Below are 13,829 nucleotides of genomic sequence, written 5' to 3' on the forward strand. Positions count from 1 at the left end.
AGTACCACCTGAGCATAACACTTCTGTGTGATGTGCTATGGACTGTTACTAAAATAAACTTCTTTAAGGCAAAAAAATTTGCAAAAAGGTTTACTTCAATTACTATCAAATTCTGATTGAATAGAAAATCATCTCAAAATCATGCCACTGACATGAAAGTACATTTTCCTTTTTATTATCCTGCTCCTTCTTTCAACAGAAACACATTGGTGAAACTGTTAAGAGTGACCTTTGGGTGTTTGGCTACTTCTTTCATCTCCTCCTGAGCTTCAGGTACATTCACTGGAATCACTTCTTTCTTTAGTAATGCAACATATCGTGGAGCCACTGGGTCAATAACCTGCAACAAATACATCTTCATGTCAAAACACTGAGAGAGCTTATAAAGCGCCATAAATAAAATAAATAATAGCACAGGAATACTAACTGGCTTTCTTGTTACTGCATTTACTAATTTTTTTTTCATCTGTTAATTCTTTTCTGATATTTATCATCAAGCAGAAAAAAGAGAAACAACTGTAAACCAAGACTCATGAAGGATTTAAACTTCTTTCCCAAGAATAGTTACTAGCAGGTGAAAAGAAACCAATTAAAGCATAGTATTAGAGTTATTTTGAAAATTATTTTAAAATCAGGTATTAGACAGTAAGAAAAAATTATCCAGTGGGATTGTATCTTAATCCTAAAGGTAAATGTGATATTTGATTTTGTAGTTTGGAGAAGTCCATTTTAAGAGAATACAGATATTTTTGTTTCAGTATTGTTTTCTTTAATCAGTGTTAGGGTAACACATCACCATCAAAAGCCAAAAAGCATTCAGTCACTATAATAAGGCAATTCTATAGATTAAAAGTGTAAATGATATTTCTACTGGTTTACATGCTATATAGAGAGAGAGACCAGTATATTCTCAGTACCTAGCTAAGGCCTGTCTCAAACAGGTAATCAATAAATATTTGTAGATTGACTGAATAAATGGTCATACACATTATGCTCTAACCTATTCTACTTCCAAATCAGTAGTAGCATTCCCATCTGGAGCTGATGTATTTTTCGCACTTCACTGTTGAATGTAAATTAGCCAGGATGACCAATCACAATAGCAATGTTCAGACACTATATATAAAGCACATGTGAGAAAAATGTAGATGAAAGCAAACAGAGTCAAATAACTAAGTGATAGAAGTTATTTTTTCTCATTAGGAGAATGTAGGAAACAGTGGTATAATTAAACCTGTTTTTATTTTTCCATTGTTACCATTATTGGATTGGCTTTTGTCAGTGTTGAAGGTAGTTTCCAGCTTCTGAAAAGAATGATATCGTGGAAATTCTGAATGAACTCAGAGAGGAAGCCACCCTCAGAGAGTCATTCATGCAAAGTTTGAAAAGCTATTTAACTTCTCCTCCTGTGCTAATCCTCATCTGCTTATATTTCATACTAACATTAAATCAGTGCCAGCCTTCTCAAATTTACTGTTTCATTCCTTCCTTGACGCTTAAAGGTCATTCTTACTAGTTAAGAATTTCTCCTTTGAGCTGGAATAATCAAAGATTTAATTCATAACTGACTATTCCTTATTTAGGCCAGTAAGATACAATTTCTTGTAAAAAGCTAAACTAGACAACCCTACCTGAGAAACTTAGTTCACTGCAGCTGTTTCCTCAGCTGACAAAAAGAACAGAAGGATGTTTCTTACACTTGACTAATTTTAATGATCACTTGGGACAGTTGTTAGCACAGATTCTAAGACAACCCACCCCTAAAAAAATTAAAATTTTAATGGTATGAAGTAAATTTCAGAAATCTAATTTTTAGGCCAGGTACTGTGGCTCATGTCTGTAATCCCAGCACTTTGGGAGCCTGAAGCAGGTGGATCACGAGGTCAAGAGATCGAGACTGTCCTGGCCAACATGGTGAAACCCTGTCTCTACTAAAAATACAAAAGTTAGCTGGATGTGGTGGCGCACACCTGTAATGTGGTGGCTATTCAGGAGGCTGAGGCAGGAGAATCACTTGAACCTGGGTGGTGGAGGTTGCAGTGACCAAGATCACGTCACTGCACTCCAGTCTGGCAACAGAGCGAGAGTCTCTCAAAAAGAAATCTAATTTTTAACAAGCATTCCATAGGATGGTTAGGATCGGGCCTATTTGAGAAACTTGGATTACAAGACTTAAAAGGTGTTTTTAGCTCTGAAAGTATGCAATTCTAAAAGTATCTGGATCAGTGATTTTCAAATTACTCCAAAGAGTCCTAAGGATTTCAAAGAGATGCCCTAGTAGCACTAAGCGGACGGGAAGGACAAGAGGGCCTCCAGATCGCCTTCACATACTTCAACCAGAACAGCTATGCTTTTGTTTTACTTATTGGGGTTTAATTTTCAAGAAAACTTTCACTGGAAGGAAGACTCCTTATTTGTGGAGTGGGGAGAGAAGTCTCTACATACTTTATTAGCTGGGAACAAATGCAAGGGGGTTAAGATGAGAGTTGGGAAAAAAACTATCATACTACTGAAATACATGCATTTTAACACTAAAGCAGTCAATAAGGGTTGACAGAGATTGATAACAACTCTATAATGAACATCTTAAACCTGAGACTCTTCTGCCTTGACTGAAAAGTTAAAATCTTAACAGTTAAGTAAAAGCAAGAAGAAGCCAGGCGCGGTGGCTCAAGCCTGTAATCCCAGCACTTTGGGAGGCCGAGGCGGGTGGATCACGAGGTCAAGAGATCGAGACCATCCTGGTCAACATGGTGAAACCCCGTCTCTACTAAAAATACAAAAAATTAGCTGGGCATGGTGGTGCGTGCCTGTAATCTCAGCTACTCAGGAGGCTGAGGCAGGAGAATTGCCTGAACCCGGGAGGCGGAGGTTGCGGTGAGCTGAGATCGTGTCATTGCACTCCAGCCTGGGCAACAAGGGCGAAACTCCGTCTCAAAAAAAAAAAAAAAAAAAAAAAAAAAAAAAAGCAAGAAGAAAATTAGGGTGGTTAATACAAATTAACCTCTTGAATTGTCTCCTACTACTACCAAGGAAAAAAATTATTTATAGATATATTCCATATAACTATGACACAAAAATATTAAGTACTAGTTTGCTATCAAGATGAAAACTCAGGCTAAGAAAACAAGGATCACAGTATTGTCGAAGGGATATCAAGAAAACTAATCACCCCACGTCTCTTTCCCCTTCATCCCTTTCTCCCTTCTTTTCTTTACCATGTACAGTTCACTCCATAAATAGGGCTTTTTCTCCAAAGGAGCATGCAAACAAATCTAGCTACTTTCTTTTTTTTTTAACAGAAGCTGTTTAAAAAAAAAAAAATGCTGAATTAGTTAAGAGTAGAAGAGTGTCCAAAGAATGATTTAGCTCTGCCGGTAACACTTACATTACAACTCCATCAAACTAAATTTAGTTCACTGATGCTTCACTTAATGTTACCTTCAGAGCTTGAGAAGAAAAATAGAGCAAACTAGAAAACAACAAGGCAATAATTAGAGATTGAGAGTGCCATGAACTCTAAATAAGAGGGTTATGCACCTAAGAATTGAAGGGAATGGGTTTCAGTGTATGAAGACATCATGAAGGCCAGCAACAGAAACAAAGTAATGATCAGAATGATTACCTTTTCACGACCAATTGACTAAAAACAATGCTACGTTTTAAAGATAGTGTTTAATGATTAAAGATCTCATAGGATTCAGGAGAAAGAAAGCAGACTGAAAATAATCATCAACTTTCACTCTCTCCCAATCCCCCACTTAAAAGAAATGAAAGGTTTTCTTTTGTTTAAAGGCACAAATCCAGAAGGATTAGTATAATAAAACAGAAAGCCAGGCTCAGTGGAAAACTCCTATAATCCCAGTACTTTGGGAAGACTAGGTGGGCACATCACCTGAGGTCAGGAGTTCCAGACCAGCCTGGCCAACATGGTAAAACCCTGTCTCTACTAAAAATACAAAAATTAGCCAGGCGTGGTGGTGGGCGCCTGTAATCCCTGCTACTCGGGAGGCTGAGGCAGAAGAATTGCCTGAACCCGTGAGGCAGAGGTTGCAGTGAGCCAAGATCACTCCATTCATTGCACTATAGCCTGGGCGACAGAAGACTGTATTAAAAAAACAAACAAACACACACACACACACACACACACACACACACACACACACACACACGAAAGCGGCGGGAGGGGAGGGATAACAGCAACAAAATTCTGGAAGCTGAAAAACAAATAAAGATCCCCTCCCCACTCTATTTAACCAGGCAACTTCCTCTCCCCTACCTTGACAAAGAATGGAAGTTTACCCTGTGAATAAGAAGGTATCTAGGTCCTGTCAGATAACAGAAAGAGCCAAAGGAGAGGGTACTGCACAAGAGACAAAGGGAATAATGAATGTATGATAGTAGATGTAAAAAACCTTCATTAGGTCTTCCCCCATTCAGCCCCAAAACCTGGCAGCCAGGACTTCACACTCCCGGAATGTGATTCGATGAAGCGCCTCTGGGAAAACTGCCTAATCCATGAGTAAAGATATAAAATTACTGTCATGGAACTTCTTCAACAAAGATCTTTATACAAGAAGCTCAGTTGAAAGCCCAACTCTTGCTCTTTAGGCTTTCAATCACTCTTTATTTCTCGATATTAAACATAAGCAGGCAACCAAGGCTAACCAGACATCTGAGAAATGCCTTTAATGTGAAAGAAACCAAAATAAACAAAATGGAGAAAAGAGACACTACCCTGCAAAAAAAACCCTCCTATTAATAACATGCAACAAGAATAGAAAGTTATTTTGAAAATTCGAAGAACAAGAGAAACACTGGAACTATAATAGCATAAATAAAATTCAACAGAAAGGTGGGAAGATAAAAATTAAGTAGATCTGTGAGAAACTAAAAGACAAAAAGGAAAATAAGACAGAAAACAAAATGAGAAGACCAGCCCAGGAGGCCCAACATCTTCCCAAGAAGAGTTCTGGAGAGAAGAAATGCACAGTAGAGAAGAAAGAAAAAGAATTCAAGGTCAGGTGCCGTGGCTCATGCCTGTAATCCCAGCACTTTGGGAGGCCTAAGCAGGTGGATCACAAGGTCAGGAATTCAAGACCAGCCTGGCCAGGATGGTGAAGCCCTGCCTCTACCAAAACTACAAAAATTAGCTGGGGCAGGCATGATGGCTCATGCATGTAGTCCTAGCACGGGCAGATAGCCTGAGCTCACAAGTTCAAGACCAGCCTGGGGAACATGGTGACACTCCGTCTCTACTAAAAATACACTGCTAAAAATGCCACTCCCTGGTGTGGCAGCGTGCACCTGTAATCTCAGTTACTCAGGAAGCTAAGACAGGAGAATCACTTGAACCTAGGAGGCAGAGGCTGCAATGAGTCAAGATCGCACCATTGTACTCCAGTCTGGGCGAAAGAGTGAGACCCCGTTTCCAAAAAAAGATCAGCTGGGTGCAGTGGCAGGCGCCTATAATCCCAACTATTCATGAGGGTGAGGCAGGAGAATCGCTTGAACCCAGGTGGCAGAGGTTGCAGTGAGCCGAGACTGCACCACTGCCTGGGGAACAGAATGAGATTCTGTTTCAAAAAAAAAAGAAAAAGAATTCAAGAAAATTTCCCAGAACTGAAGGAGTTTCCGGACTGGAAGTTGCATGTTCTTCCAATGGATGTGGATGAAGAGACCCTCACCAAGGCCTATCATCATGAAACTTCAGACTAAAAACACAGATCTGATAAAAGGTTTCAAAAATCTTCTTCATCCCATGCTCCCTTGTTAGGGAGCTACCAGATGTATAGCACAGCAAAGCAAGAAGGTAATACAAAAAAAAGAAGATGCAGCCGGGCGCGGTGGCTCAAGCCTGTAATCCCAGCACTTTGGGAGGCCGAGGCGGGTGGATCACAAGGTCGAGAGATTGAGACCAACCTGGTCAACATGGTGAAACCCCGTCTCTACTAAAAATACAAAAAATTAGCTGGGCATGGCAGCGCGTGCCTGTAATCCCAGCTACTCAGGAGGCTGAGGCAGTAGAATTGCCTGAACCCAGGAGGCGGAGGTTGCGGTGAGCCGATATCGTGCCATTGCACTCCAGCCTGGGTAACAAGAGCAAAACTCTGTCTCAAAAAAAAAAAAAGAAGATGCAAGAATGGAGCAATGTTCTGTAATGTCCATCACAGAATAAAAGCAAAGGGAATTCCTAGGAAGATGATGAAGAGACCTAGGAAGACAGCTGTGCCTCAGAAGCCAATGGGCCACGAATCCAGATCAGGTTCCAGGGCAGCACAGAAGGCTCTGGCAGAGATGTCTCCAAAACGAAACTGCAAGTATACCTAAAGCATCTGAATATCTTGGTGGGAAATTTGCATACCTTGTGGAGACAGAATTAGGAAAGTACTCAGGAGGGCCAGGCACAGTGGCTAACACCTGTAATCCCAGCACTTTGGGAGACCAAGGTGGGCAGATCACGAGGTCAGGAGTTTGAGACCAGCCTGTCCAACATGGTGAAACACTATCTCTGCTAAAAATACGAAAATTAGCTGGGCTTGGTGGCGGACACCTATAATCCCAGTCACTCAGGAGGCTGAGGCAGGAGAATCGTTTGAAGCTGGAGGTGGAGGTTGCAGTGAGCCAAGATCGCACCCTTGCACTCCAGCCTGGGTGGCAAGGCAAGACTCTGTCTCAAGAAAAAAAGAAAAAAGAAAAGAAAAGAAAAGTACACAGGGTTGGAAAGAGGAAAAAAAAAATTTTTATTTTTATTTTTGAGACACGGACTCACTCTGTCACCCACACTGGAATGCAGTGGCATGATCACAGCTCACTGGAGCCTTGACTTCCTGGGCTCTAGTGATCCTCCCACCTCAGCCTTCCAAGTAGCTGGAACTACAAGCACATGCCACCAGGCCCAGCTAATTTTGTTTTTCGTAAAGATGGGGTCTCATTACCTTGCCTACGTTCGTCTCAAACTCCTGGGCTCAAGTGATCCTCCTGCCTTGGCCTTCCAAACTGCTGGGATTATAGGCATGAGAACCTGGCCTAATTTTTTTTTTTTTTAACAGAAAAACAAAAACAAAAAAAGAAAAAAGAAGCAAATGAGAGAAAGAGACAAAGCAAGACAATCGACTATAAGCAAACCAAAAAGGAGAAAAAGTAAAAGGCCAAATTAAATTTATCTTCCATTACGGGAAGTCAACTAATATGTCTAAATGTAACTAAAAAATTAGTTTAACACATATATTTCATTCAGAAATATAAGCAATATGTCAGGCACAGTGGCTCATGCCTATAATCCCAGCACTTTGGGAGGCTGAGGTGGGCAGATCACGAGGTCAGGGGTTTGAGATCAGCCTGGCCAACATGGTAAAACCCCATCTCTACTAAAAATACAAAAATTAGCCAGGTGTGGTGGCACACACCTGCAGTCCCAGGTACTCAGGAGGCTGAAGCAGGAGAATCACTTGAACCCAGGAGGTGGAGGTTGCAGTGATCCTACCACTGCGCCACTGCATTCCAGCCTGGGCAACAGAGCAAGACTTTGTCTCAAAAAAAGAAAGAAAGAAAGAAAGAAAGAAAAAGAAAAGAAATATAAGCAATAAATACAAAAAGAATTATCTAGAAGAGATGAAAGTTCTTTCTCTAGGGAGAATATGAAAGAAGATAGAGAAATGTGCTGTTCACCTTAACAGACCCTACAGAACTATTTGAGTACAATAAAATATATTTCAGATATCTAAAGTGCCCATGCTTAACTTTATTAAAACTTACAATCATTAAAAATCGTATGGTTAATGAAAAGTACACCAATGTTAACTTTGCCAGCAAATTCTACTCATATTTATTATTAGTAACTGCAGCAACAGAAAGAACCAATTAACAATTCCTTTATGTATCAAAAACTAAACACAAAAGACCAAAATAAAACGAATTCAAGACACATGCGAAACAAGCAACTATTTCTCGAGGCAAGACATCAGCACCATCAAGCAGCAATCTCAAATAAGAATTTACAGAACACAATCACAGAAACCATAATTTAAAACATGGCATTTGAATGATTTGCCTTATTATAGTGTCTAAGCATCTGCTTTCCAATTAATAATTAACAATGTCAATAGGCTGTATTCCTCATTTGACTTCCAGTTAACAGACAGTTAAAAAAAAAAAAAGCTGGATTCAATAAGACAAAGGAACTGTAATTAATGAGCCTTCGATACAACTCAATGAAATATATAATTTTAAAATTCTATGTCCTCTCAGCACATGAGGGAATGGTAGAATCAAGTTATCCAAATCTTCCCTTTGGCACTAAGAAAACCAGAGGACATGGTTTTTAACACTATGAATAACGCATTTTCAATGTGTTTGTATAAGCAAGTCTTTTATATAAATGTGATTGTGCTTCAAAGCCATATAACATCTCAGGTTTTAACATATAATATGCTAAAAGCTATGTTTAAGGCAAATAAAAGCATTAAGTAATACCTTCTTACAGAGAGCTCGCAGCTTGAAAGCAGAAAATGAAATGCAGAATGTTCATAAAAAATTTAAGGAAAAAACTATTACTGCTCCCCATAATTCCAAGTTTGTTTGTTTCAATCATTGTTACTTATTTGGAATAGTTAATAGGCTTCATTAATGTTCTTCATGTATTTAAAAAAGGAAAACATTCCATTTTCCTGAAAGTCTGCAAAATGTTAAAATTCTTCACAAACTTTTCTCTACCATGAGCACAGTAATGACTTCTAGTACATAATTTGGGACTTAGGCACGAGAAAAGAAGACCAGAGAGTTAAAATAAATACCTTTTTGTTAAATGCCCAGATTTTGTCCCATTCCATGTTCACAACTGAACGGGAAGAGCCCTAGAAAATAATAACATGGTTTTAAGGGCAAGAAGTATTAATTAGAACTTTGCCTTTTTTTTGTGCTAAGCATGTTTAGAAAAAAATAAACTCAAGAAATACTTACGAGTGTACCTCCAGTGAAATATAAAACTCAGTGTACACAAACTAACTTGGTTACCCTTAACAGTTCACTGTAAAGGTTCAGTCTACAGACTGGTCACAGCCAACAGTCATATAATTCACTTCTATAAATACTTTCGCTGCCTTTGTCCAAAGCTAGCTTAGGAGTTTAGGACATTTTCAATTTTTCACTATTATAAACAGTGATAAACATACTCCTGTTTAAAAAAGAAAAAAAGAAAAAACTCTGCCCTTGGATCATAAGGCACAAACAAGGAATAGAAAGAACAATAGATATAATAAAGACTAAAGGGACAGTAATAGAGGTACCTGAAATTTCAAACCGAGAAGCTGGAAAAGAAACCTGACGCACCTGAGCAGCAATAAACTGTTTCAGTCCTTCAACTGTCATCCCTCTTCTCAGTACACCACGAACCGTAGGAAATCTTGGGTCATCCCTGGAAATATGTAAATTTTAAGTACCAAGGAAATATTTTAATGTGTAGATGTGGTGAGAAGATACTTAATCAATAATAAATTATATTCAGCTTATTAAACATTTGGCTGAGAGCTGGTTATACTAACTAGGCAGATGGCAATATCAGTGAGCCCAAGTTCAAGGAACAGGATAACTGCTGACTTGTCAAATACTATAGTAAAATAAATGCACTGCTGGAAAAAGCAGAAGCACATTAAAAAAAAAAAAAAAAAGACATAATGGTGACTTTTCAATATGGAAATCCCATGCATTAATACATTTTTATTTAACAAACATTTTCAAGGTCCCTATTCCATATAAGACCAAAAGAATCAGAAAAACGATGGTATCTTGCCATTCATGTATGAGTAGACTTTAGAAAGACCTTTGTAATAAAACAATATATTTAAGAAATTAATATTCTGCAGGCATTTGCAAACCTCACTAAGTATGCAGTAATACCCTTTTAATGGAGCTCGAGATAAACTTTTACAGCTTCCCTTTGACTTAATTTTTACCTTCTTGGGACCTAACTGAAAAGCAGAGAGTAGAGATCAGTAACCAAATTTACCAAGGAACAGAAAGTCATAACCATTTTCCTATTAAATGCTAAGACTTGCAGAGGATGTGCCCTCATGTGTGTTTTTCAATCCATGATCCCTAATGGGCACTCCATATTTGTGGCATTAAAACAAGAAAGGGGAACCCTAATGTACTGGTTGAGATGAAGATAAGAACCAGGAATTCTATAGGCCTACCCATTCCCCCTCCTCCCAATCACCTTCCTTATCTCTCAAGCAGTTTAAAAATCACTGATCTACTATGTCCATACTTCTTTCAATTGTAAGCAACACTAAACATACCATCCATCTACTAGTCCTTCATTGACAAACCATGTGAGTTTTCTTTTGGATAGCACTGTGTTGTTCAGATTTAGCCGACTATATTCCCAAATATATGGTTTTCTTATGCCTAAAGCTTCAATAATCCAGTAAAACTGCTCGTCTCTGTCATGGTATTCTGTTGTTCTCAGGGCATGCGTAACACCTTCGATGCTGTCAACTATAGGGCAGGCAAAATCATATGTTGGATAAACACTAGAAAAAAAGAAAATTAAGAAAACCATAAAACATTTTATCCTCTCCCTCTTAGACTGGGCATTATAAATAACAATACTAGTTTAAAATATAATTTTTTATAAGTTAAGAGATTCTTAAACACCAAAAGGTTTTATGACTTATAATACTCAAAGTATAGCAAAACATTAGCAGCCTCTGAGAACGATGAGTCAGTTATCAACTCAATATTAAAACAAAAAAGCAAATTTGCAATTTAATTTAAAAAATTAGGTACTGGCTTGACAAATTCTATAATCATAATATTTCTGTAATGACCAATGTACAGCATGGTAGGAAGCAACAAACAATACATTATATAACTTTAAGGAAATTTAGCTTTTGAACATCTTTTTGAGGAGTCTCAAACTGTCTTTAGTAATACCTTACTCAAGTAAATCCTTCAAAGTCTTAAAAGATTTGTAGACGAATGCACTCAAAAACAGTGCTCCATTCACTGTGTTAAAAACAACAACAACAACAACAACAACAACAACAACAAAGGACCAGAAAATCACTAGGTTAATTAAAATATAAGATGAAGTAGTCTTAGAAACAATTTCTGACTAAGATAATGCACACAATTTACATGTAGTATCAATTTGAATTAAAAAATACATATATTAGTACATTGTGCTTTTTTGTTGTTTGTTTTTGTTTTTGGAGACAGTCTCGCTCTTTCACCCATGCCAGAGTGCAGTGGTGAGATCTCAGCTCAGTGCAACCTCCACCTCCTGGGTTCAAGTGATTCTCAGTCTCCCGAGTAGATGGAATTACAAGCATGCGCCACTATGCCTGGCTACCTTTGGTATTTTTTTAAGAGATGGGGTTTCACTATGTTGGCCAGGCTGGTCTCAAACTCCTGGCCTCAAGCGATCCACTCAGGCCTCCCAAAGTGCTGGTATTACAGGCGTGAGCCACTGCACCCAGCCAATGCTGTCCTTTTTGTCTGTCTAGAGACACAGTCTCACTCTCTCACCCTGGCTGCAGTGAAGTGACCTGATCACAACTCCCTGTACCCTTGAACTCCTGGGCTCCAGCAATCCTTCTGCCTCAGTCTCCCAAGTAGCTAGAACTACTGAAGCATGCCACAATACCTGTCTAATATTTTTAATTTTATTTATTTTTTTTTGGTAGAGACAGGTTCTTGCTATGTTTCCCAGGCTGGTTTCAAACTCCTAGCCTCAAGAGATCTTTCTGCCTCAGCCTTCCAAAGTGTTGCAATTACAGGCATGAGCCACTGTGTCCAGCCATTACACATTTTAAGACACAACTTAAGGCCGGGCGCGGTGGCTCAAGCCTGTAATCCCAGCACTTTGGGAGGCCGAGGCGGGTGGATCACAAGGTCAAGAGATCGAGACCATCCTGGTCAACATGGTGAAACCCCGTCTCTACTAAAAATACAAAAAAAAAAGTAGCTGGGCATGGTGGCGTGTGCCTGTAATCCCAGCTACTCAGGAGGCTGAGGCAGGAGAATTGCCTGAACCCAGGAGGCGGAGGTTGCGGTGAGCCGAGATCGCGCCATTGCACTCCAGCCTGGGTAACAAGAGCGAAACTCCGTCTCAAAAAAAAAAAAAAAAAAAAAAAAAAAGACACAACTTAAGATGCTACTGCATTATGCTTTGCAATTATTTGATACTGAAAATGTGTATCCAAAGTCACTTTTCCAAATGTATTTAAAGGATTTGCTTACTAAAACAAGAAGTAATCCTAGTAAAAATGATAATCACACTACTCACACACGTGTTTGTCTATATACAGACGTATCAGGACCCATGAGTTTAAAGTAAGTCATAACATCAGCTAACCAAGTAATCATTTACATTTACCATTCTCTTCAGAAATCTTAATTCAGCATTTGTGTGTAGTAGGCTTCTTCAAAGTATTAAAAATCTATATATTATGGTTTATTTTATAAAGTAGAGGGTTTTTTTTGGAAAAGGTCCATTTAAAACAAAGATCTGTTAACCTACAAATCTACATAGAAAACTAATCTAAACACGTTACTTTCCTGTATTGTTCGTATTTCTGGAAGTTTTCAATATTATCACTTTTGGGAAGCAATCTGTGCAACTTAGACTCAAAGTTTATTACAGGAAGAGAAGTACCTTCACCTAAAGATATACATCACAGTATACCTAATCAATACAAAAAAAGCAACTCTAGGCAGACTCAGGACTTTCATAGATGGAAGTGATCTTAGAAATACAGTAGTACAACTTTAACTGACAGGTGATCAAACAGGTCCTGAAAGGCTACATGCCTTTATAGAAGTCCACCAGCCAGTTAACCCATGCATGAACAAAAGGTCAGGTTTCTTGACTATTTTGCATCTATTCCATGTTTGGAGAAGATCAAAACAAAAGCACAGAAGGCTACCTAGCATATTGAAGTAGATATATTTACTTGTATTTATTTCCAGTTCTTGGATGTGGTTGAATTTTGCAGCGATAAAGGGTTGGATCTCTCATGCATCCGTTGTTACTACTCATGTCAATTTTTGCTCGCAAACAACAGGACTGACCAAACTGGCTCCCTTTTTTCATTTCTTCCCACATTTGTAGATTCTTCTCAATAGCTATAAAGTGATAATTATGCTAGTTTATTAATCTGGTTAAATTTAAATTATTCTAATAGTGCTAATAATTTGACATAAATTTTCATGTTATTGTCTTATAAACACCCTGTGTTAGTTTAAAAACACTCTAATAGTATCCAGTACCAAGAGCAAATCCATCATTTTTTAATCAAAGAAGTTTCACAATACATTTAGGAAATACAAATATGTTTTAGAAAAGGTGACATCAAGACGTTTTACTCATGTAGTTTCAATTAAGCACAAGAAAAAGTACAAAGCCTGAAGGCTCTGCTCACCTAGTGTTTCCCTTCCCATCATGGCACAACCGGCCAGCCCCTTCTCTTCTCATCTCCCTCAAATTTAACATTTTGCCTTTAAAGCAGCATTCTCTTCTTTAGCCACCTCATGCCTAGGGGACAGAATGGTTTGGTCCAGCCCTAAGGTCCCACAGGTATTGGCACTACAGCCCGTGACTGTCTGAAGAACACAGTTCAGGCTGACAGTCTGAGCTCCTGGGCTCCCTGAAAGCCCCTTCATCATCCCAATGAGAAGCAGGATACTCTTGGATCCAAGAAAATAAGAGGTGATAGAAAACAGACCACGATACGAGGAAAAAAAAAAAAATACCAGAAAATAAGGACTCTGTATTTCAAGTGGCTATGGTTTTACCTATATCAGAATACCTAGCAAAAAACCTGCCC

General features: G+C 38.6%; 1 protein-coding gene across 2 annotated transcripts in view; it reads right to left on the bottom strand.

Annotated features, from left to right (window-relative positions):
• The window catches only part of EPRS1 (glutamyl-prolyl-tRNA synthetase 1), an 80,213-nt gene that overhangs the window by 44,339 nt on the left and 22,045 nt on the right, over positions 1–13,829 (bottom strand). Inside the window, exons 9-14 of one of the 2 annotated variants that reach the window (XM_010340935.3) lie at positions 12,957–13,128; positions 10,299–10,532; positions 9,331–9,415; positions 8,796–8,855; positions 8,476–8,496; positions 230–340 (exon numbers count right to left, since the gene is read on the bottom strand). In XM_010340935.3, coding sequence (XP_010339237.3) covers positions 230–340; positions 8,476–8,496; positions 8,796–8,855; positions 9,331–9,415; positions 10,299–10,532; positions 12,957–13,128 — 683 coding nt within the window. The remainder of the gene's footprint in view (positions 1–229; positions 341–8,475; positions 8,497–8,795; positions 8,856–9,330; positions 9,416–10,298; positions 10,533–12,956; positions 13,129–13,829) is intronic. The other variant, XM_003930338.4, reaches the window with a different exon arrangement.

Source organism: Saimiri boliviensis, chromosome 14 (assembly GCF_048565385.1).
Source record: "Saimiri boliviensis isolate mSaiBol1 chromosome 14, mSaiBol1.pri, whole genome shotgun sequence".
NCBI lineage: Eukaryota > Metazoa > Chordata > Mammalia > Primates > Cebidae > Saimiri > Saimiri boliviensis.